Here is a 21,592-nt window from a genome sequence, read left to right as displayed (position 1 = left end):
TTTCTTCTTCGGAAAAAAAGCATATTTTGGGAGGCTTGGACATGCACAGCAACTCACATGATTCACAAACACATAAAACTTTGTACATTACATTCAACCCCTTTTCTGCTATGTATACATTTTTAAATACGTTTCCTTTTACCCACCATCATTTTAATAATAACAGTGATCTGCCTTGCACAGATCGAAGCAGTAAGTAATTCCCTACCACATTAACCAAGACAACCCAGACTAAAACTGCATCTTCTTCACCGTGAGATCACTATTTCATACAGAGGTACAGAGTGCTATGACATGAATAATTGTAATGCAGAATAGTTGACCGATAGTGACCCCTGGTGTTGGCCAGGAGCTTTGCAATGCCCTATTACCTTCAACACTGAATGGATTGCGCACTCGAAGTACAGGCAGTTTATGGTGGTACAACTTTGAACTGCATTGAAGAAGGAGGAGGTCGAGGAGGAAAGGAGGAGGAAGAGGAAAAACAGCGGGCAAAATTCACGGAGAATTCTTAAACCAATCAGCAGACTCCATTTCATGGGCCAAGCTTCACTAACCAATTGCAGAGCACAATGGACTTCACGTCACGTGATCGTTGTTTTTCTTTTGACTAGCGTCGTCACGTCATTCTTGAAAAGAGTCATGTCGGTTGATTGTTTACGCCAGTGTTTTTGTACACGTCTGTGTTGACTTTCACGAACAATGGCGACGCAGTGACAGACTTTAAAGGAAACGGGTAGGTTTATGATATTATTTCCAGTGGCCTATATTTGAGCTAGCGAGTCAGCTAGGTGTGTTGATTCTGTGTTGAGCTAACGGCTAAGTGCTGATGTTGAAATCGATTGGCGTGAGTTTTAGTTATTCGCTGTTTCGCTTTCTTCCCATTTTTGACCAGTTTTTACTTCGGTTTTACTTGTAAATAAAATGGATTAATGTCTGTTTAGAGTGTTGGACCAGTTTGTGTTTTTTTTCTTTTTATATCATGTCATATTCATCGTTTTCTTTCTTTCTTTCTATCTTTTTCCATGTACATGCCACTTTTTGTTCATCACCAGGTTAGTGAAAAGGGAGAGCGTATTCCTAATCTTTCTCTGGATGTCATGAACTCTTATGACTCAAAACAATGTGTCATAGGTGGACTCCCTATACCTGGGTGAAAATAAGCAGAGCTCTTCTGTGGCAAACGCATGCTCACAAATCAACCTTGTGTACCACCTCTCACTGTAGGCTTCATGTACAACATCGTGTTTGCTCCAAGGCTGGCTGTCTCAGGTGGAAGGGGTTTCGTCACTTTTGGAACAGCGGTCGTAAAGGATGGAACTTTAAAGCTCATCAACCCCGGCAACATCTCTATCTCCACACCAGCACCTTGTATTTGAACACATCAGCTTCACGTTGGTCTGCTGGTCTGAGCCAACAAATGTCACGGGTCAGGAACACACTGGACACAGTTTCGAAAGCTGTGAGCGGGACGCATACAGAACTTCTCTCCAAAATTACCAGACTAAAATCGAATTCTTCAAAGGCATTCACTAAGGCTGAGGTCAGCATTGAGCCACAGCCAAATGCAGAGGAAAGTGTGATCGCACATACTCCTAGCAATGCTGCTCCTCCTACATCTACTGCACCAAAGCCGGTGCTTTCTGTCACTGCTTCTCCTCCTACCTCTGCTGCTGCATTGGATGCCGCTGCATTGGATGCCACTACCTCCACAGCTGCGGTTCTGACTGGCCATGGACATAAGGAGAGAAAACTTAAGCGTGTGGTTCCTCCTGTCAAAGCCAGCTCTTCCGTGGGGGAAGAGGAGCTTAAAGCTTCATCAAGCGCCAGTGAGAACATGAAAAGCACAACTTCAAAACAAACTACTGCACTTTTCCATCCTAGCACCTTTTCGGTCAGCCTGGATGAAACTTTCAACTACCTGGCCCATCATATCAACTCATACTTTGGCAGCAGTACAAAGACTCAGGACAAGAAAGTGGACAGTGTTGACTGTTCCCCTGTTTCCTCTCAGGGCCAACAAACAAGTGATCCAGGGTCAATGTCTGTGAGAAGAGACTCTGCTGCTGGTCCAGTTACCCCTCCTTCTAAGAAAGGTTTAGGACACTACCTTTCCTACTCATCTCCCACTGTGCAAGCCTTTGTTGGAAGCTACATTGCTCCCCTTGTCCCCAAGTTCAGGACAGGAGAGTCCAAAACTGCTACAGTGGAGGAAAAGATTGTGGACGCAGCAGTGACACAGGTAGAGGCCACAGTTACAGTGGTGCAGAAGGCAACAGAGGAGAAAGCCAAAAAACTTCTCCTTCAAAGGGAAAAGGTAGGTTGACAACTTAGTAATGTTTAATTTATAAATAATTTCTCTTTTCGGATTATGATTGTGACATAGACATGTTGTTTTAGTATCCTTTTCTTTCATTATGTTACAAATGTGCAGTAGAAGTCAGTATCATAGTGTGCTCTGTAAAAATGTTTTTGTTTGTAGTGTAGACAGAGGGTAGGCTAGCATTGTCACTCTCTGTGTGCAGTTTTCATGTCCTCCCATGTGTGTGTCTTCCTCCAAAAAAACCCCCCTGCAGATAAGGTTAATTGGACAATTGACTATAGGTTTGAATGTGAGAGTGTTGTTTGTCTCTCTGTGTGTTGACCCTGTGATGGACTGGTGACCTGTCCAGGGTGTAACCCTGCCTACCCTTGCCTTTCCTATGTCAGCTGGGATTGGCTCCAGCACCCCGACAACCCTTATGTTGAGGATAAAGCGGAGTGAGTGAATGTAGACACAGCCATAAACTAGAGCTGCTAAAAACATTTTAACACTTGGCGGAGGTAAACGTGAAATCCGATCTGCATACGCTTGAGCAAATACATGGTAGTTGTTGTGGTATGCTATAGCTGGGTGACTACAGGCCACACGCTGACCAAAGCTCTTCCTACTCTATATGTGTAATGCTGATATGATCCCCAAGTTCTGGGAATTGGCTTTCAAAAATAACCCACTCAGAAGCAAAACACTGCATCAGCTGTGACAAAAACTAGTTCCAGGTACTTTGTTATGTTTGTCCTCATTGACGGTATTTTGCAGTAACAATTATCGTGGCTACTTTTTCATTAATCTGTTACATACTATGTATACCAGCACATATAAAGGCACAATTTTGACACTAAAAGTGATATTATGAATGAAAATATTATTTATAGTTATAGTACAGATTATTAATTTCTTAGGAGTTTGTACTGTAAGCCCAGTAATAGATGTTACACAAAATATTTACATTCATGTAGTTAAATTACCTGATTACATTCTATTTTAACTTTTTGTAGTTATATTGTTAATATCTTTCTTTATTGCTGCTGTGACAATATAAATGTCCCCACTGTGGGACTAATGAAGGACTATCTTATCTTATCTTGACTGGATTGTTTCAGCTTGACAGGTTTTGTTGACAAGTTATTTAGTTTTTTCATTTTACTATGGGAGATTACAGCTTCAACAGCTTCCTGTCAGTCCCACTATTGCAGCTAAATATCTTACTCCACTCACTACTCTAAAGTATTTGTGTGCCACACCTTTGAACGTTTCATTCCAAGTAGTCACAGTGTCGCAGAAATGCGAATGGTGTTTTTTTAATAAGCCACACCTTGTAAAGTTTAATTAGAGTCCCTCCTGATGTTTGACAGTGAGACATAACTGGATGTATATGTTTGGGCTCAGATCATTGCCAGGGTGAGTGTGGACAATCGGACTCGGGCTCTGGTCCAGGCCCTACAGAGGGCATCAGATGTAAGGGTCTACATCAGCAGGGTGGAGGACCTCAGCTACCATCTCTTGGAGTTTCCAGATACTCGGGCTGTTGCTGTCAAGGTGAGAAATCTCAAAAGGCTACCATTAAAAGCTCCAAAAGCTTACATCTTTGTCAGTTAAGCATGTGATAGTACTCTGCTTGTTTAAAGCTTGTAGTATAAAGATGGTGTTTACATTTTACTACACGTACGTCACCCTGTTATATTTGGACTGAATGGCTGTGGAATGTGACGAATGTAGATAACAGCCTTATGCTTGTGCTGGGCATTTTTTTCACCAGCCTAAATGTTACTTTGTCAGCTGTAGCAACAAGTTGCAGACTGTGTACTCTTGCATTTATCTCTCAGTCTAATCTGTGGTGGTGTCTGGAAATCATTTACTATTAACCCATTTAAAATAATACAAACAAAGCCATATACAAGTGTGGAAAAGGTTAAGCCTCCATGAAAAATCAGGGTACAGGGTGATGCTCAACATATCACACAGTGAAATTATAATATTGAAAGCTTTGTGAATGGCAGCATCATTGTGTTGACTGACATCAGTATTTCATACTCACTTCAGTCTTGATCTAAGAAAAGAAGGTTGTTGCTCACATATAAATTCCAGTCACATTATTCAGTCTGATCATGTTTTATAGACGGACACATTTTAATTTCACATTGGATTACAACCTTCTTTGATGAAATACATTAATGAAGAAATTACTCTCCAAAAACTAGTCGCCAGCAAATGTAAAAGAGACAGTGGGACTGACATGCTATTCATGAAGCATTTTGTGCTCTGTGTGTTCCTGTAGGATGAAGTTAGCTACTGTATCTGTCCAAGGAATGTTTTTAAACTATCTTTGCATCACCCGGTTGTTGTGATGTTAAAAACTTACTTGATGATTAACTTAAATTGTTACACTTTCTCTTATAACTATAATTCTTTAAAAAGAATATGTGACTTTAGGACATCTAGGTTCAAATCTGTCTGGTGTTGGATGCTGTTGTTTGTCAAGAGGGAATTTGGAACACTGAAACAAGAAAATAGGTAGAAGTAAACAATTAGTGAATGTAGCTAATATCTTTATGTTTAGATACATCATCCAAATGTTGTTTATTTTCAAATATTTGTCTTCTCCTATTTGTATTGATTTAAAACATTTGCTTCAATGTTATTATTATGTGATAACTCTGTGAAATTGCAAATATAAAATGTCCTTTCCTCTCTTCTCCTTTGCATTATTTTCTAATTGCTTTCCAGACTAGCACTAAAATCTTATTCTTGCAGTAAATGCTTCATGATTTCCTAACTGGCCAGTTCTAGTTTGACCCCATCATGGTGTAATGACAGTGTATTTCCTTTGCCACTTCTGGCTGACATGGTGAGTTTATGTGTTCTTCAGGAGAAAGTTATCCCTTGCCTCCTGCGTCTGAAGCAGGCCAGTGATCCAGGCCTGAGCGCAGCAGTCAGAGAAGCACTCGCTCTGGTGGGCTACCACAAACCCGTTAAGGGCCGCGGCATAAGGATCCTTTCCATAGATGGAGGAGGTTTAAGGTACGACCTTGGCTCTCCTTTTTCCTCTCTTTATTGTAAGATGTTGATTATTGACGCCACCTCTGTTCAAAGTGGAAGTTAATGGCATCTACTGCTGCCAAGGACATGCCAGGATTTGTTAAAAAAGTATTGCACTGCTTCTACTATTAGTGGTTTAAGATCATGACTTTTCAGAAACTGTAAATGGATAAATGCCCCATATATCTTTGTTATACTTCAATCAATCAGCTTATACTTGTTTGTAGCTTTAAAACAGGGTGTTGTGGTTGTGATGCCATGATTTACTAGCTCTCTCTGTATGTGTGTGTCTTACTTTAAACTTTCAGGGGGATTCTGGCACTTCAGACTCTACAGAAGCTGGAAGCTCTGACCGGCAAACCCATTTACAAACTGTTTGATTATATTTGTGGTGTCAGCACAGGTATGTTGTCCTCCTTTCCTAAATATGTGTACACTATGTGTGCATGCATGCGGATTATCAGAGTAGAAAGGCAGCACTAATCACACACTGATCCATTTGTATTTATTTTGACCTCCATTTGATCAACGTTCCCCCTTGAATGTCAAACACTTCAAACATTCTAGCCCAGGAAACTGATAGTTATTAATATTTCTCTGCAATTGGTTTGAGGAATTGTCAGCTGATAGATTAATTCCTTCCCTTTATACAAATCTACCACAAGGTGGTGCTGTGGACCACTGTCATATCATCTGCTGCCTTTCTGAGTTCAATTCACAGCAGGTTGAGAAACAGCATTTTATTTTCAGAGCACACTGCACTGTAATTACCACCAGGAACTTGTGTTTGTCCTCAGTTCCTATCAGTCCTGTCAGACTTAATCATCACCAGTTGGAGACGCTTTATTTTAAGATTGATTGAATATTTTCAAAGCACCGTGTAACTTCCCTGCGAGATCAAATTATGTACACACATTTTAACCCATCTGGGTCACATCTGTCCATTTTGATCAGCCACATTATTCAGGTAGCCCCCAAATTTGCATTGACTGCACCGTTGTGCCTTGTTAATCTTGTCAGGGATCCTTAATCATGGACAGAGAGTAGAAGAGAAGTATTTTGCCCACAGTGATACAATCATGTTAATCCTGTGCTATGCTTATGAGTGGCTCATCCAAACACAATGTAAACGTGTTAATTAATTAGCTTCAGCACCAATTTCAAACCTTTATCAGAACAATGACCTTACCTGTACACAGATACAACCCATTATCCTGTTTGTTACCACACATAGGGACTTTTATTTTGTATCATTCCAGTCACTGTCCCTTTGTCCCTCACTTAGTGTGTTTGTGTGTTTTTCCCTCAGGTGCTATCCTAGGCTTCATGTTAGGTGTGTTCCAAATCCCGCTGAGCGAGTGTGATGACATCTACCGAAAGCTGGGCTCAGATGTTTTCAAGCAGAATGTCATTGTAGGCACGGTGAAGATGGGATGGAGCCATGCTTTCTATGACAGTGAAGCCTGGGAGAAGCTCCTCAAGTCAGTGAACCTCTTATCATTAATGGCAGAGATGGGGTTGTGTCTAAGCCTGTTAGAGTAAAATTAAAATGTGATAAAGCAGCTCCAAACCCATGATGCCAATTATTTTTAAATGCCCTTCTTATTCCCAGAGAGGCAATAATTAATTCATTATTACAGTCATTTTTGTACCATGAATCTAAACACTAGCATAGATGGATAGAATAGACCATTGTCAAAGTTGAACATTGTTTCTTAAAGCCTTTTTAACCAGCAATGCATTTGATAAGTCTGTGCTACACTGCCGTGCCTGAGTAATGAATCATGGAAAACCCAGTGATGGTCACTGATGTTCAGATATTAAAACTCAACATTTCAAGTTATTATATTTATATATATATATATATATATATATATATATATATATATATATATATATATATATATATATATATATATATATATATATACATATATATATATATATATATATATATATATATATATATATACATATATATATATATACATATACATATACATATACATAAATCACTATTGACCAAGTGCTGCTTTTGTGAAGTTTGGATGAACATATTAAAGACCAAAAACCACCACTGTTAAACAATGTTTATACAAAGTTCTATGTTGATGTAAGCAGCCTAAAACATTTAGTCTAGTAAAGTGGTTCTTTGAAATAAGTATGCTGATCATAAAGAGAATGCAATAATTGGTACACAAGATGTTTACTGTATTTCTTGATTACTAGCCAAAATTCCCCAATCCTGGAAAATAGCATCATTCTGTCTTCCCTTTCACAGAGAGAAAATGGGTTCTCACTTGCTGGTGGAGACTTCAAGAAACCCTGAATGCCCCAAGGTGAGTTTGGAAGATGGTCAGACTTATTTCTCCATCTGCTGTGGCACTCACCAGTCGGCTTTTGCCTCACCCTGTTTACAGAGATCTTACTCCTTTTTTTTAAGCTATTTTCTTGATGTCAGTCTTGAATTTTTCTGCAAGATACATGAAAGCAAAACGCACTCTAAATCCATACAAGGCAGTGGAGCTAAAGAAGTACATTGAATTTCAGATCTCAGCAGACTCCCCTGAGACTCAGAGATGATATTCCACTGATCTTTCAATATGCCAGTTTGGATATTGTTATTGCATTTTAGATTTGTTTAGATGTAAATGGCTGTCTCTTGCTCTAAATTACTTTCCTGTATCTGTAGGTGGCAGCGGTGAGCACCGTTGTAAATCGGGGCACACCTCTGAGGGCATATGTGTTCAGAAACTACAACCTTCTACCTGGGGTTCGCTCACACTACTTGGGAGGCTGCCAACACCAACTTTGGCAGGCAATCCGAGCCACGTCAGCAGCCCCTGGCTACTTTCAAGAGTTCACCTTGGGGAATGATCTCCATCAGGTTAGTCTCTAAAGAAAAGAGTGTAGTGGTGCTGGTGGATTTAAACTTGATATGCTTGAGAATTAAATGGTACAGTCCAAATTTGAAATACTACTAGCTAGTATTTGCCACAGCAAAGGTAAAGTGATATGACCCACAGTAGTGGATTACATGCGCTCAGATCACCCCCATTACAAAACAAAGACACCTTTACAAAATGTGAATGTAGCCCTGCGGGCTGTTTTCCTTTGCTTCCCTCAAAACTGATTGATCTTGTTTTAAGAAGAGCTGGCACATCAGTAAATGTTGGTCAGTATTCAACAGAAAGTTGAACCTTGATGGAGAAATAGATCTTATGACCAAGATGTGGGTGATTTTGGTTTTTTTCCCAGTCATGTTTGAAGTTACCAAGTAAATAGTCAAGTCTTGTTAGTGTTTGTGTGTGTGTGTGTGTGTACATTCACTTTACGACTATTTTCATGTCAGTGAAAGAAACATGCATGTCTGCAAAGCTGCTCTAGTACTTACATTATTATTTCAACATTTCAAACTAATAATTCAATTGTTTCAAGCTCCCACACCCTGCCACACATTCACACAGCTCTGCTCCCCTCTGCAAGAGAAATACAGGGGCTTATTGTTGGTCTGCTGGATTTAAATGTGGCACAGGCTGTCAATGCTGGAGAGTCTGAAGGATTCTGTGAAGCCTAATGAGAAAAATCCCTTGCACAGCAAAGAGGAGGGAGGAAGGATTTCAATTTCTTTCCTGTGAGTGTTTATTTCCAGTCACTTACATTTTGAAAGGAGTTAGTAGAGTCACTGTGAGACGCACTTAAATCACCACTGAACGGGTATGCATTAGCAGCAGTAGCATAACAAACCGGCAGTCCACTCTACCATTTTACGATGAATCAATATGTATGTCTGCTCTTTACCTTTTATGCAGGGGCTTGGTCAGAGAGCAGGGGAGACAGTAAGATACCACATATGTTTTTGGAAAACAAGCATCTAGATGTTATTTACCTCCTAAAGAGTGGTTACACGTCGGCATAGGGACCACAACATTATCATGTTGGCTTTCTCATATGATCATGATGTTTCACATACCTTTGCTTCCACATCTCAGAATCTCCTTGAATTGATATTCAAATCACAGATGTGCCATAGAGACTGTCAAAGTCAACATGTGGCACAAATGCAAGTGTTTGCATCAAAGTAAATGTCCCATGTTGACAAGCTTAATTAATTGGATGTTGTGTTAGTGGTGTAGGTGAATCGGGGAAGTGCAGGAGGAGAGAATGAAAGAGACTGGCTGATGGGGAAAAGAAACACACCTGTGGTGGGAGATTTCCCCAGTCTGCCGTTGAGCAGGCCTTGTCCTTATCCGAGATGAATAAATTATCCCAGTGAAGCACCTCCCTCGTCACACAGCTGTACACATCACTGTAAGACTGCTACATCTTCCTTGTTGGATGGAAAAGACAGATAAATCTAATTACTAGTTGCTACTGCATCGGCTGAAAGCCTCGTACTGCGAGATGAGACGCCATCACTAGTTTAATAACAATGCGTTAAATATATTTAATGCATTTGACATAAAATCAGTTACTGGTGTGTTGTTATTTTACCTTCTTTCAGAAGAAACTTTCAAATGAAAAATAGCTTCATATTTTCTGTGCGATTTGAACTTGAGCTCATTTGTTCCCCTTTTGCACCCTTTTGCACCCTTTTGTTTTTGAGACGGATTTCACTTTGCCAGCACTTGTGTTGTTCTATTCTCCTTGGGCTTGAACTGCCTCAATTATTTTCTAGCTTCTTCCAACTTCTTCTTCTTCTCCATGATTTCAAATTTTCTGTAACATTCCAAAACCATGGAAATTCAGTCAGAGAAAGGTGAAAAGTTTAGATGATTCAAGTGTTGACAAAACCTGTCAGGTTCTATATCGGTATCTATTAAAAACTATACAAACTAGACACGACACAGTTTTCAGCATTAAAACAAACACAAATGCAAGTCACGATGTACAGTATATACTTCTATAAGATATATTCGATTCGTTTTTAAACATTAAAATATAATTGGATGAAGGAATATAGTATGAAGTCCAAGCACGTGTTACGGTACAGTGATTTCCTTTTATTATCCAGCTTCATTCAGGTCACAACCACGTCACTCGCATTGTGAACCTCTGACTAGTTTGAATAGAAGTGCCACCCAACCAAATGACTATATTCACTGGCTATTTGAAGCCGTTCGTGAGCATAACATGCTGTCTGTGTGATGTTAGGATTCCCTAAAGAGCGAGTCATCTCGCTGTTTTCCACAAACGCCCACAGTTTTCTATTTCATTTCAGCCACAATCAATCACTCCTTTGTGTTGCGAGCGCATGAGAGTCGCCATGCCATGTGCTGAACGAATGCTTGAATTTTCAAGCAGGATTTCAAGACAGTTGTGATTGTTCATTGATATTTCTGTGATTCTACAGGCTGCAGCAGACGTCTGTCTGACGGACACAGAACTTTCGATTCAGATTGAGCACACTGGGGAAATTGTAACTTGGAGTAAGACCTTTGAAGCAGAGCAGCCATGGTGTTATCAAAGCCTCACACTCGCAACCGTAGCCATGGAGGGGATGCCTCAGTGAGGGGAGAACAAGAGCAAAAGAGGGAGGGGGGTGAAGGGAGAGAGGAGGCACATGTTCCACATTAAGACTCTTGCAGTTATCTCTACTCTAATGAACACAGAAGTAAAGACTAAAGGCATTTCACACTGGTTGTCAGGGCATGCGTGGAATGGTGAGGAGGGCCCAATCTTTTCAGCCTAGTTGCCATGGTGTCCTGAGATGTTGGAGAAGAGTGGGGGCATGTTTTGTGCCCACCTCTGCCAACATTTAATGGGATGTATTGGATCAATGGGCAACCACCCCAGTGCAAGCTCTTGAGAGCCCCATGACGCTCACCAGAAACATTTATCACAGCCAGAAATGGAGGAGGTAACATCAGGAGTCCCATACTTATTTGTCACTAATGAATGGCTGATGGAATGAGTCATACATGTATCTAAGAAGTCCTTAAATGTGGCTACAAGAGGAAGAATCCTTGGAGTATCACATAATGAAACACCATTTTAAAAGTGAAGTATAAGAAAGCATAAGCTTCTCAACTTTCTATTTTCCTCTTATCCTTTTCCCCAATGTAAAGGGCACTTTAGGTGAAGTTACTGGTCATAACTTACAAACTTGGCACCACAGCAGAGAAGTGAGAGGTGGAGGATCCAGAGAGTAGACATGCAGAGAAGATAAAGCTCAGCTTTTACCCACTTCTTCATCCCAGCTCTCTCTTCTGGAGTTAAGCCCTGAGTGCTCAGCCCAGTGGCTGTTGGAGGATGGAGCTCAGACTTATGAGCCCTGCTGCTGACAGCTTCCTCTTCATAAACAGACTCAAGCACTTTGTCACTTGAGTATACACTCGAATATATGAATTCTGTTAGCGTCGCATTACCTGTTTTCTGTGGATTTTTTTTTGTTTTGAACAGATGTGAAAACATTTACAGTAACTGCACAGGGGCCCCTGCTTGTGTTTTTGGTGCATCCACTGACTGTTCAGACTGACTCTCACATGAGTCAGTTTTAAGCTTTTCTGAATCTTCCTTTTGTCTCTAACACCCTTTTCTGCCCACAGTGAATGCACCACACTTAATACCACTATCTCTGCAGTGGCTCCTGATTAGATTCCCTGGCTAGAGCAGCACACCATAGAGATTAACTTTAAAATGTCCAATAGATGACTTCTTATGATAGACAGCGTTAAATAATAAATGATAGGCCTAACTATGCATCAATACAGTATATGCATACTAATAAAATAATAATATGACAAGTATAGTCCAGTAAGAATATAAGTTTAGACTGCAATAATAGTATTAACACACAATGCCTGTCATTTAAAACAGAAGAAAATTCTAGTCATAGAAAATATGCAGGGTTTTCTGCAGCCCTTCACATAACTGCCACATTTGTCACAGTTCAACCTTAATGGCTGCCGCTGGAAGAGGTGACTTATTGTATCAGCACTGCTGGAACATGTGTGTGGTCATGAATGTGCCATATGTATGTAGGTTGTATGTGTGAGAAGGTAACTGTGTGTGTGTGCAATAGATCTTTTTCTGCCCGGGGCAACATAGGCACTTGCACACATGGATGCATCCTCTGTTGACAGCCTGGGAAGATGGCTTAACTCCCTATGTGACCTGTGGGGTTTTACGAAGAAAGAGAGGCAAAGAGGAGAAGTGGTCGATGTAATCACATAATAAGGCATGAAGACCTCTGACTTGACCTGGACGCCACTTAAGAGTGACACCCCACCACACTCACATTCTCTGTCTTATCTGTGCTGGCAACAGTTTCAACCTCTTTGTGAATTGGAAGCGTTTTGTGCAATTAATTTTCCTCACTGAGAAGATTTATGTTTGAAATGATTCCGTGTGAATCAATTCCTGCATTTTGCACATAAAAGACGCTGTCTTGTGTTTCATGTATTGAGAATTCACTAGAGTTTGGCCTAATTATGCACTTCACTGATTGAGTGACCATCTCTGGAAAAAATAGAGTGGTGATTGTGACAGGCATAGTCAGATGTCTATGATTTATGTAATGCTTACCTAATTAATCATTTGGGGGAAGCGGCTCTCGTTGGCAGAGCCTCATAATAAATTATGACAGAGCTCAGTGCCCCTCAGTCCAGCCCTGTCAAAAGAGTCAAAGAAGAAATCGTAATGACTACAGCTGCTCATTGGGGCCGATGTGAAAGATACAGCAGATGTATCTTGAAAGCTAGCCTCATTTAGATTTAAGCAAGTGCTGTATTTTGGCTGCTCATAATGGCACTTGCACAAGGCAGCACTGAGGCTTGTACCGAGTGGTTAGACATAGAAAGAGAGAGTTACAGAGACACACAGGCTGAATGCAGAGGATGAAGTTTGTTGTCCCAGCTAATGGAAGCTGACATACACTGGGGCGTGAAATGACTTTCACTGATCATGACGATAGTACCTCTTTCCTATTCAAATCAGAACTCCCCCTCTATGACAGCCTAAACTGGCACAATGAAGATAAGCTCCCAGAAGTTAATGACAATTGCAGTGTCAGCGATGTATAAATTGTGCATATCTGAATTTTTTTTCTTTTTCTTTTATCACGGCTTATATGATGGAGTATTTTATTTTCAGAATACGTCATAAGAACTTGTACATTTTAAAGCCATGTTTCGGTTTAATTGGCCATCTGAAGATGTGAAACATGGTCCCTTAGGCTTAGATGCCCTAATTAGTTGAGAACCTGCTTTGTTTGCAAAGAGGAAAAATATGAACCTCATTGGTGAATCAGCCATTAGACCCTAAATGGAAAAGGCAAGGCCTGACAGGCTCTGATCCTCTGGGTCAATTGGGTTTCACCTGAATCATGAAATGTTGTCAGAGGAAATTGTTAAGCTTTTCATTCAAAATTCAGTTGAGGTCATTAACAAATTGACAGGTGGCTGTTTCTTTTAATGTGAGATCATGAATACAAGTACAATAAATCCTTAATTGAAGTGATCTTTCCTCCGCATCATGCTGAGTATTTAACAGACTACTTGAGATTGGTCATTTTGTTCATGCTCGTTTGTAGATTCTTGTTTGTAACTTACAGTCCTGTGCAAAAACCCAGCTTTGTTGTTTTTAGTTCAAACACTGGCATTGACATTTGGATTGGACTGATGTGACTGAAAGTTGGTCTTAATGAGTATAACTCGTACAACATTTGTATGTCATGCTCAAGCATGTTTTGAATAAACCCGACATCACAGCAGATATTTTTCGACATGGAATTTTTTACAGGAAATACTTGACACTTAAACCTGTAGAAGCTGTTTTTGTCTGAGAAATTGTGTTCCAACAAAATGATTGAGAAACTTATTATAGCACAATCATATTATAGCATTGCTAAAATGCCAGATCTAATGATGGCCTAATTCTTTTGCACAGTACTGTAAGTCTTCATCCATGTCAGTGGACTAAAAGTTTATATTTCACTGAAAATTGGCTTTTAAAGAGTCCAGGCTTCACAACTGCAGCTTCAGCATCTGTCAAACTGTCCTCGCTGTATTTTGAGAATGCTACTTCCTCTGTCAAGGAGGCTTGTTATGTGTCTTGACAGTTGTGGGGGAAAAAATGATGGATACAATTTACAGTATAGTAGCTCCTAAATAATTAATTCCCCAAAAACTTCTCACTGCCACACACAAAGAAATCCTACCAGTCGTCCAGCGGTGCCACAAATCTTCCCCACTGCCAAAAAACAGGCTTTTCTCCAAGGGTGCAACTTTAACTACCATCTCTGAATTGCCCAAGCAGGTGCACAGAGATGGAGACAAGTTATAGTATTCAGCTCCCAGCTCACAGGAGCATTGTGCAGTCGGCCTCTAATGTTTCATGCTTTGGCTCTGTGTGCAAGACCAGTCACTGTGCCTGTGAAACTTGCCCCCAGCTATCAGCACAAAGAACTCATAACTGGACCCAGGCTGTTGCCATAATTTCCACGAAGTTCAGAAAATGAAACCACAAATAGTTTAGTGAGTGAAGGTTCAGGCTTAAAGCTCTTATTCACTAAACATATGAGGTTAAGTGTTTTATACAAATCTTTATACCTATAACAATGTACTGTTTATCTACTAAATGGATCGACACACCATTTGCTATACACGTTTACTCCTCTGAATGAGCTATAATAACTTTGCTACTGTAGTTGAATCCTCGGATCAAAATGTGTCCAATATAAAGCTGTAACTTATAACCATTTTTGTGATTGATTAATTTGGAAATGCCATTAAAAAATTCCCATGCTGCTCATTTTCAAAAGTCCCGTTCAACCAACAATTTAATGGTTCATGAATTATTGAAATAGTTGCAGATTTCTTTTTCATGTTGATTGATTAATCACTGAATTGTTGCAGCTCTACTCCAATGCTTTATTCCCCTCTACAAAGCAAAAATTAACATTTAAACGCAGCCACTGTTTTCCTGGAGAACTGCTATAGAAAAAGTGACCAGTCATTTGCAAATCACCTGCCATAATGGGATCTGTTATTTGATACAGTGCCGCCAGTCTGACTGCGATAGTAAATTTCCTCTGCCATTTCATTTGCCTGGCCTTTGGATTGATGATGTAATATTTCATTTTCCTGGATGATTAGCAGACCTTTGCCTTTGTAGGCAGCCGTCATATTCTCCATGTGCTCTCAGACATTTGTATGGAATAGTCATTAGGCTGCAACGCTGCTGTGCACTGCAAAGATGAGTCCCTCCCCTCCCCCTCCTCACCAAGCATTAATGTATATGAAGCCATGTGACATATGCTGGCAGAAAGGCATATCCACAATATTGTATGCAGACACCAAGCAGGCATGAGCTTTCTATCAAACATGTGCTCGCACACACACACACACACACACAGTCACATAAACAAGCACACTTCCCACTGGAGTGTCCCAGGACCCTTGGGGCCTTGCAACTCCCACCCCCCCAGCCTGGCTTCTTTAATGAGCGCTGGCCCCTGTGTGTTTGATCCTGCTGCCAGCTCGCAGCCCTGCGGCCCCTCAGCCTCATGTCTATTCAACACTCCCCACAGCCTCAACAGTTACTGCCCCCATCGCCTTGGGTAGACTATGGATCCAAAGCAAAAGCACTCCTGGGTGGTTTGTTCGAAATCAAAGGCCTTATGACTGAAACTGTGAGAGAAATAAAAAAAGACAAAAGAAAAAAGCATTTAGCTCTGTACAAGCTGCTCTGGAATCCTAAATTGGTTCCTTCTTTTTGTTTCTTTGGATGCTTTAAAAAAATTCATCCATCAAGTGTTAAAATCCATGAATGGTTTTAGGTTTCAAATCCCACTTACATGGTTTCACCAGAACTGTGGTCTTGGCTTATAACAGCATTGAAAGCCTGTAAATGGAGTCTCTGACATAACACTTCCTCTGTTTTGTGCACAGGATGGTGGACTGCTGATTAACAACCCCACTGCGCTGGCTATCCATGAGTGTAATTGTTTGTGGCCTAACGTGCCCTTGGAGTGTGTGGTCTCACTCGGCACAGGTCGCTTTGAAAACCTTGGCAAGAACAGCTCCACCTACACAAGTCTCAAAGCAAAACTCACCAACGTCATCAGCAGCGCCACAGACACCGAGGGTAAGTGACAGAAGTTGACCAGACTGAAAACTGTACACGTGTTTGACCTAACTGCATCTTTATTGTCTGCCACATGAAAATAGGAAATAGAATAGATATTCTTTCTTGATTAAAAATTATATAATCTTGCGTTGTTTTGCTGATCAAATAAACTTTTCCTAAAGGGGTTTTCTGTCATTTTAGGTAGTTCTCTTAGTGTTTCTGATTGGGTTGAGTTACATACTTGATGCACATCGTCCATCTTTATTTACAGTCAACAATTAGACCCCTTTCAGACTTGGAACTAACATCCACCCTCTGTCAGCCGATCACAGCGAGATAGCACCAAGTACAAGTTTGAATAGGCATGCATTAAGTTTCCTTAATGCATCCTCAGATCTGATCACAGAAACCACATACTGTACAGAGGCTGTTTGTTTGAGGAAGCTTTTTTCTACATTTTGGAGCTGCATGAACGCAATCCCTCCGCTGGACAACGGCAGACAAGAGACCACCTCCTCAGGTGACGTCATTTGATCAGCGGTAGTTTCACATTATTTTTTTACGATAATTATCATTTATTTCATTTATTATTTTATTTTTTAACAGTCAGACTCTTTCAAAACATAATTTTATTTTCCCAAACAGTCATGATGTCAGTAAAGAAAGGGGCAGGGAAGCTCACATCTGATGATATGTGATCACAGGATCACACGTCCAGTGTCTAGGATGCGTTTCAATGCCAAGAGTCATTCTTACCACAATCTGGCTGTGATCGGATCACGTTAATATCAGGTCTGATTGGGGTCTTAAAGACTGGATCATTTGAAAGGGATTATATTTGTACATTAGTGCAGAAATACTGAAATACACTCTGCCTTTGTTCTGGATACATCCCATTGTGAATCTTTATCACCTCTGGACACAGACACGTCTGCTGTGCTGTGTTGCCGCTGCTGTGACCTAGATGCTCTTCTGTACTTGCTCCTCCTGTGTTCGGGATTAAGCTCTCTCAGGCTTTTCAGAGAACTATGTTATTTAGAAACAGCAGATTAGCGAGCATGTTTGTTGCAGATTTTCTCCTCTTTTTTTTTTTAAATCCCCCATCCCTGCCCCATCCTCTTCCTTTGTTTTAGTCTGTATTAGTGGAGCTTGTTTTGTTGTTATGGACAGATAAGACAGATCTTATGGGGCTTTAGATTTAAACTGCAGTTGTAATGGTGTGAAACAAGCTTTTAACTTTTGCTGTTAACTCAGTCATGTATGGCTGCCCTCAAATTAGGTTCTCTAAAATGTGGAGCTGTTTGTCAGACTTGTTCAGTGTTTTGTCATATCACCATCTTCAGAAAAGGAAAGCAAGAGCAGCAGTTGTAGACGTACGGTATCTCCACATACAGGCAAAGAAAGCGACGGCTGCTGCACATTTCTTACACCCAACAATGTGTAATGTGAATTTGACCAGGCTTTGCGGCCCTTTGCCCCTCGCTAAGCTCAACAAACTCAGCTAGAATTCAAGGGGAAACTAAATAAGGCTCAACGTTGTTGCAGTGCAACGAATCAGAAGGTGTTTATTATTCACCAAGGGAATTTCATGACCTTCTTAACTCAAGAATAAAAAAAAAACAGACAAAAAGCTGATTGCAGCTGCAGCTGCAGCTCAAACTCTCTACAACTTGTCTTGTGTTAGTGAGACTTTAACAAAGCACAGTCCCCGCCATAAGTATTGGAAGAGTAAGGCAGTGAATTCCTTTATTTTTGCCGTACACTGAAAACATTTGGATTTGACATCAAAGGATGAATAAAAGGCTTTTAAAAGCATTGGGGACATGTGACTAACAGGTGTTTTTTGTCGCCCAGGTGTGTCATTACATTACATTGATTGTCTACTCTTGGTCTTAACTTAAATGTTTTCATTGTACAGCAAAAAATAAAGGGAATGGCCTCAGTGTTCCAATACGTCTGGAGGGGACTGTAGAAACAAATCACCATCATTGTGGCTGTGTCTAGACATTTGGCCTCAGAACTTCAAAATGAGTTCCCTTCTTAATGTTTTGGTCAATTGTGGGTCTGTGCCTTCTTTTTTTTTTTTAGCTGGTGTTCACTTCTCAGATATCCTTACACAGTTGTACCTCTACAGCACACAGGACTGAATAATGCATCAGTGAGTGTAGTAACAGTTTGCTGTGCTGAGTCTTTGTGACCAACTGCCTCTCTTCTATTCAGTTTACATTTTCAGTCTTTACTTTGGGCAGTTTATCACTCACCTTTGCACCTTTTACCATTTTCCATGACCTGCTTAAATTACAGGGGCAACAAAAGATGCCTGATTATCAATTGAACTGTCTTTAAACCAGGGCAAGCAACGAAACACCACTTTAGTAGCTTGGTATTAAGTATTACATTTCATTTCATTTGAATTAATATCATTATAATTTAGTCAAACTCATTAATTTAGAGATTTTTCTCCAATAAAACCCCTCTGCATGCTTGGTAATATGTTTAGGAGTCCTGCACTGTTGAACCACTGTGGGAACACACGGTGAAAATCAGTCACCCCATATTTACCCTAATATTGTTACCAGCTGCCTCTTTGTTTGCATTTCTCTGTTGTATGTTTTTAAATCTGTCAGATGAAAAGAGCCGTGACGAACAAACCATGACATTTTCACTTGTTATTACCTCTCACTTTCAGCCTGAAGCTCTGACTCTGGAACACATGTAATGCTGTCACTGTGTTGACAGACAAGCTTTGCCCTATTCTCCCCTAACACAATATGTGATATGTTTGTACATATTAAAGTGTTGAGATTGTCTTCAATCATGATTTTGTTTTCTCTGCCTCACTCTGAACTCTCTTGCTTCCTCCTACAGAGGTTCACACCATGCTCGACACCTTCCTCCCTCCCAACACTTATTTCCGCTTCAATCCTTACGTGAGCGAAGATGTTTCTATGGACGAAAGCCGCCATGAGAAGCTCAACCTGCTGCAGGCCGAGGGCGTCCGCTACCTGGAGAGGAATGAAGAGAAGCTTAAAAAGGTGACTCGCATCCTCTCCAGGGAGAAAAGCTCCATCCAGAAAATGGAAGACTGGGCAAGGCTGAAGGTCGACATGTATAATGGACTCTCTGTTAAGTCCTCTAAACTGTAGGTCCAACACAAACCACTTTTACCTCGCATGGAAATGCTGTCTTTCTTCTAATTATGTATAGCTATCATGATTAGTGTGCCATCATTGCTGATGTGAATGCACACATATATTAGGTGCAATCAAATGACGATACACTATCAGCCTCATGTGTAAATGTATCCAAAGGAATAGTTTGACATTTTGGGGCTATTCCCATATTCATTTCAGTGTCTAAAGTTAGATGACAAGATCAATACCATGTTCCTGTCTGCACAGTGAGTAAGAAGGTAGCTTAGCTCAGCGAAAATGCTAGAAATTGATGGAAAAGCCAGCTAGGCTATATGTTGTTATTACTATATTTCCCTGAGTCCTGTCACTAAATTGTAAAGCAGAATACTGTAACAATCTACAGTAACTATTCACTTTGCTTGTTTGAACATTTGCTGTCATTTAAAACATTCACGAAGAACAATATACTATACAATGTAAATCGCTCACATTATGTTTTATTCAAACAAGGTTTGTGCGACTCAAGAGGCCGACGTGTAAAACTACAATATGAGAATGTGAAGAGATAACATTTTATAAACTAATCAGGGTGAATCAGACATTTATCAGTTGTAATAATAAAAACACGGCAGCTGGTCAACTCTGTAATTGTATATTATTTAGTTGTAATATTTGTGAATTAGGGCCAACTTGAAGCATAACTTTATCCTGTAAATGCATGTTCTATTTTACAAACACAGACCAGTCACTTATCTTGTGATTGGTCCTACAGTGGCAAAAAATGTACGCTAGTAGAATTTACTTGAGTATTTACTTTTTATTCACCTGGAATGGTAAATAATAATAATAATAATAATAATAATAATAATAATAATAATAAATAATAATGAATAAATATGAATCGCACATATATATATATATATATATAACTGATGATTATATTCCTAACGGCACCTTGCTGCTATGAGTGTGTACTTTTATGTTATTTTAGCCTCAAAGTGTTTTAGTTCAGTTGTTGGAATTGATTTGATTGTTTGACTTTATAGATACGCACATTCTGTTTTCCTGTCACACATCTTCTCCAAAGCTTCTCTCACCCATAGGACCTTGAACTTCTGCATGACTTTACTGTACTGTGTGTAGATGTCATACAGATTTTACGACTGACTTAAAAATATGTGCTTATTGATTTGCAATGTCTGAAAATGATCCTGTAAAAAAAAAAATGCACTCGTTATGGTCATCTCGCGATGACTCCATGTTCAAGTACTGTACAGCTGGTCCCAGAGGACCTGAGGCAAAATGGACACAGGTATTAACCGGACGAATGTAATTCCACTGTTCTCCTGTTGGTGCTGTGTGAAGGCTGCTCGACATTGTTATTAAAAACCCGTCACTGAACTTCGCTGCCTCTTGTCTCGTAATAAATGAATATTAGCTTGATTGTGAGCTCAGATCACAATTATCTCAGGCAGAAGGCATTTGTGATTATTAAGTTGGTAACATCTGTTAGATCTAGTCCTCAATTTTCAAGGTGCTTGACTGGATTAGCAACAACACATTCTGATTAATGAAGTTACAGCCACAGGCAAATGTGGAAATGTCAGAGTCTGTCTTTGTTCTCACTCAGATATACTGTTTGCTGATGTGTGTTTTCCTTCTATTTTGTGAGCAAGGTTAGCGATATATGTTTTTAAGGGGGCGATCATTTGAAGGCCCGTCCCTGAGCTGTCCATCATTTTAAAAAAACGACGGGGAAATGAGATGAGATGACTGTGCAAGGCTGTGCTCAGACACCTGTGTAAGAGCCCTGGCCAGTGATGGATCACATCTCCCTCCAGCATAAACACTGACACAGCTCTTCAGCAACTGTTCACATGCTTGACAACACACAGATGGCCTCAGAAGGTGGAGAACACAACAAACCACATCAGCAGGGGACTGGGTATCTGGAGTTTACAAAAAAAACAAGTGGACATTAAATGTCTCCTATATTCTATGTATGAACACAACATATGATCAAGGAGAT

At 40.2% G+C, this 21,592-nt stretch overlaps 1 protein-coding gene across 2 annotated transcripts; it reads left to right on the top strand.

The window, feature by feature from the left end:
- The first annotated feature begins 457 nt into the window (after positions 1-457).
- LOC131470264 (calcium-independent phospholipase A2-gamma-like) lies at positions 458-20,964 on the top strand. 2 transcript variants are annotated; one of them, XM_058645973.1, is made up of 10 exons: positions 458-736; positions 1,228-2,317; positions 3,710-3,859; positions 5,190-5,341; positions 5,668-5,762; positions 6,669-6,840; positions 7,641-7,698; positions 8,052-8,246; positions 16,252-16,447; positions 19,298-20,964. In XM_058645973.1, exons 2-10 carry the CDS (start codon positions 1,421-1,423, stop codon positions 19,573-19,575), a joined length of 2,193 nt encoding a protein of 730 aa, XP_058501956.1. In that variant the 5' UTR covers positions 458-736; positions 1,228-1,420; the 3' UTR covers positions 19,576-20,964. The 2 variants fall into 2 exon arrangements, with proteins under 2 accessions (XP_058501956.1, XP_058501955.1); XM_058645972.1 differs by having other exon boundaries at positions 1,056-2,317.
- The last annotated feature ends 628 nt before the right edge of the window (positions 20,965-21,592 follow it).

The sequence above is a fragment of the Solea solea genome, chromosome 12 (genome assembly GCF_958295425.1).
Source record: "Solea solea chromosome 12, fSolSol10.1, whole genome shotgun sequence".
Lineage (NCBI taxonomy): Eukaryota > Metazoa > Chordata > Actinopteri > Pleuronectiformes > Soleidae > Solea > Solea solea.
Note: the sequence above shows the minus strand (reverse complement) of the source record. Positions and strands in the feature narration are given on the sequence as shown.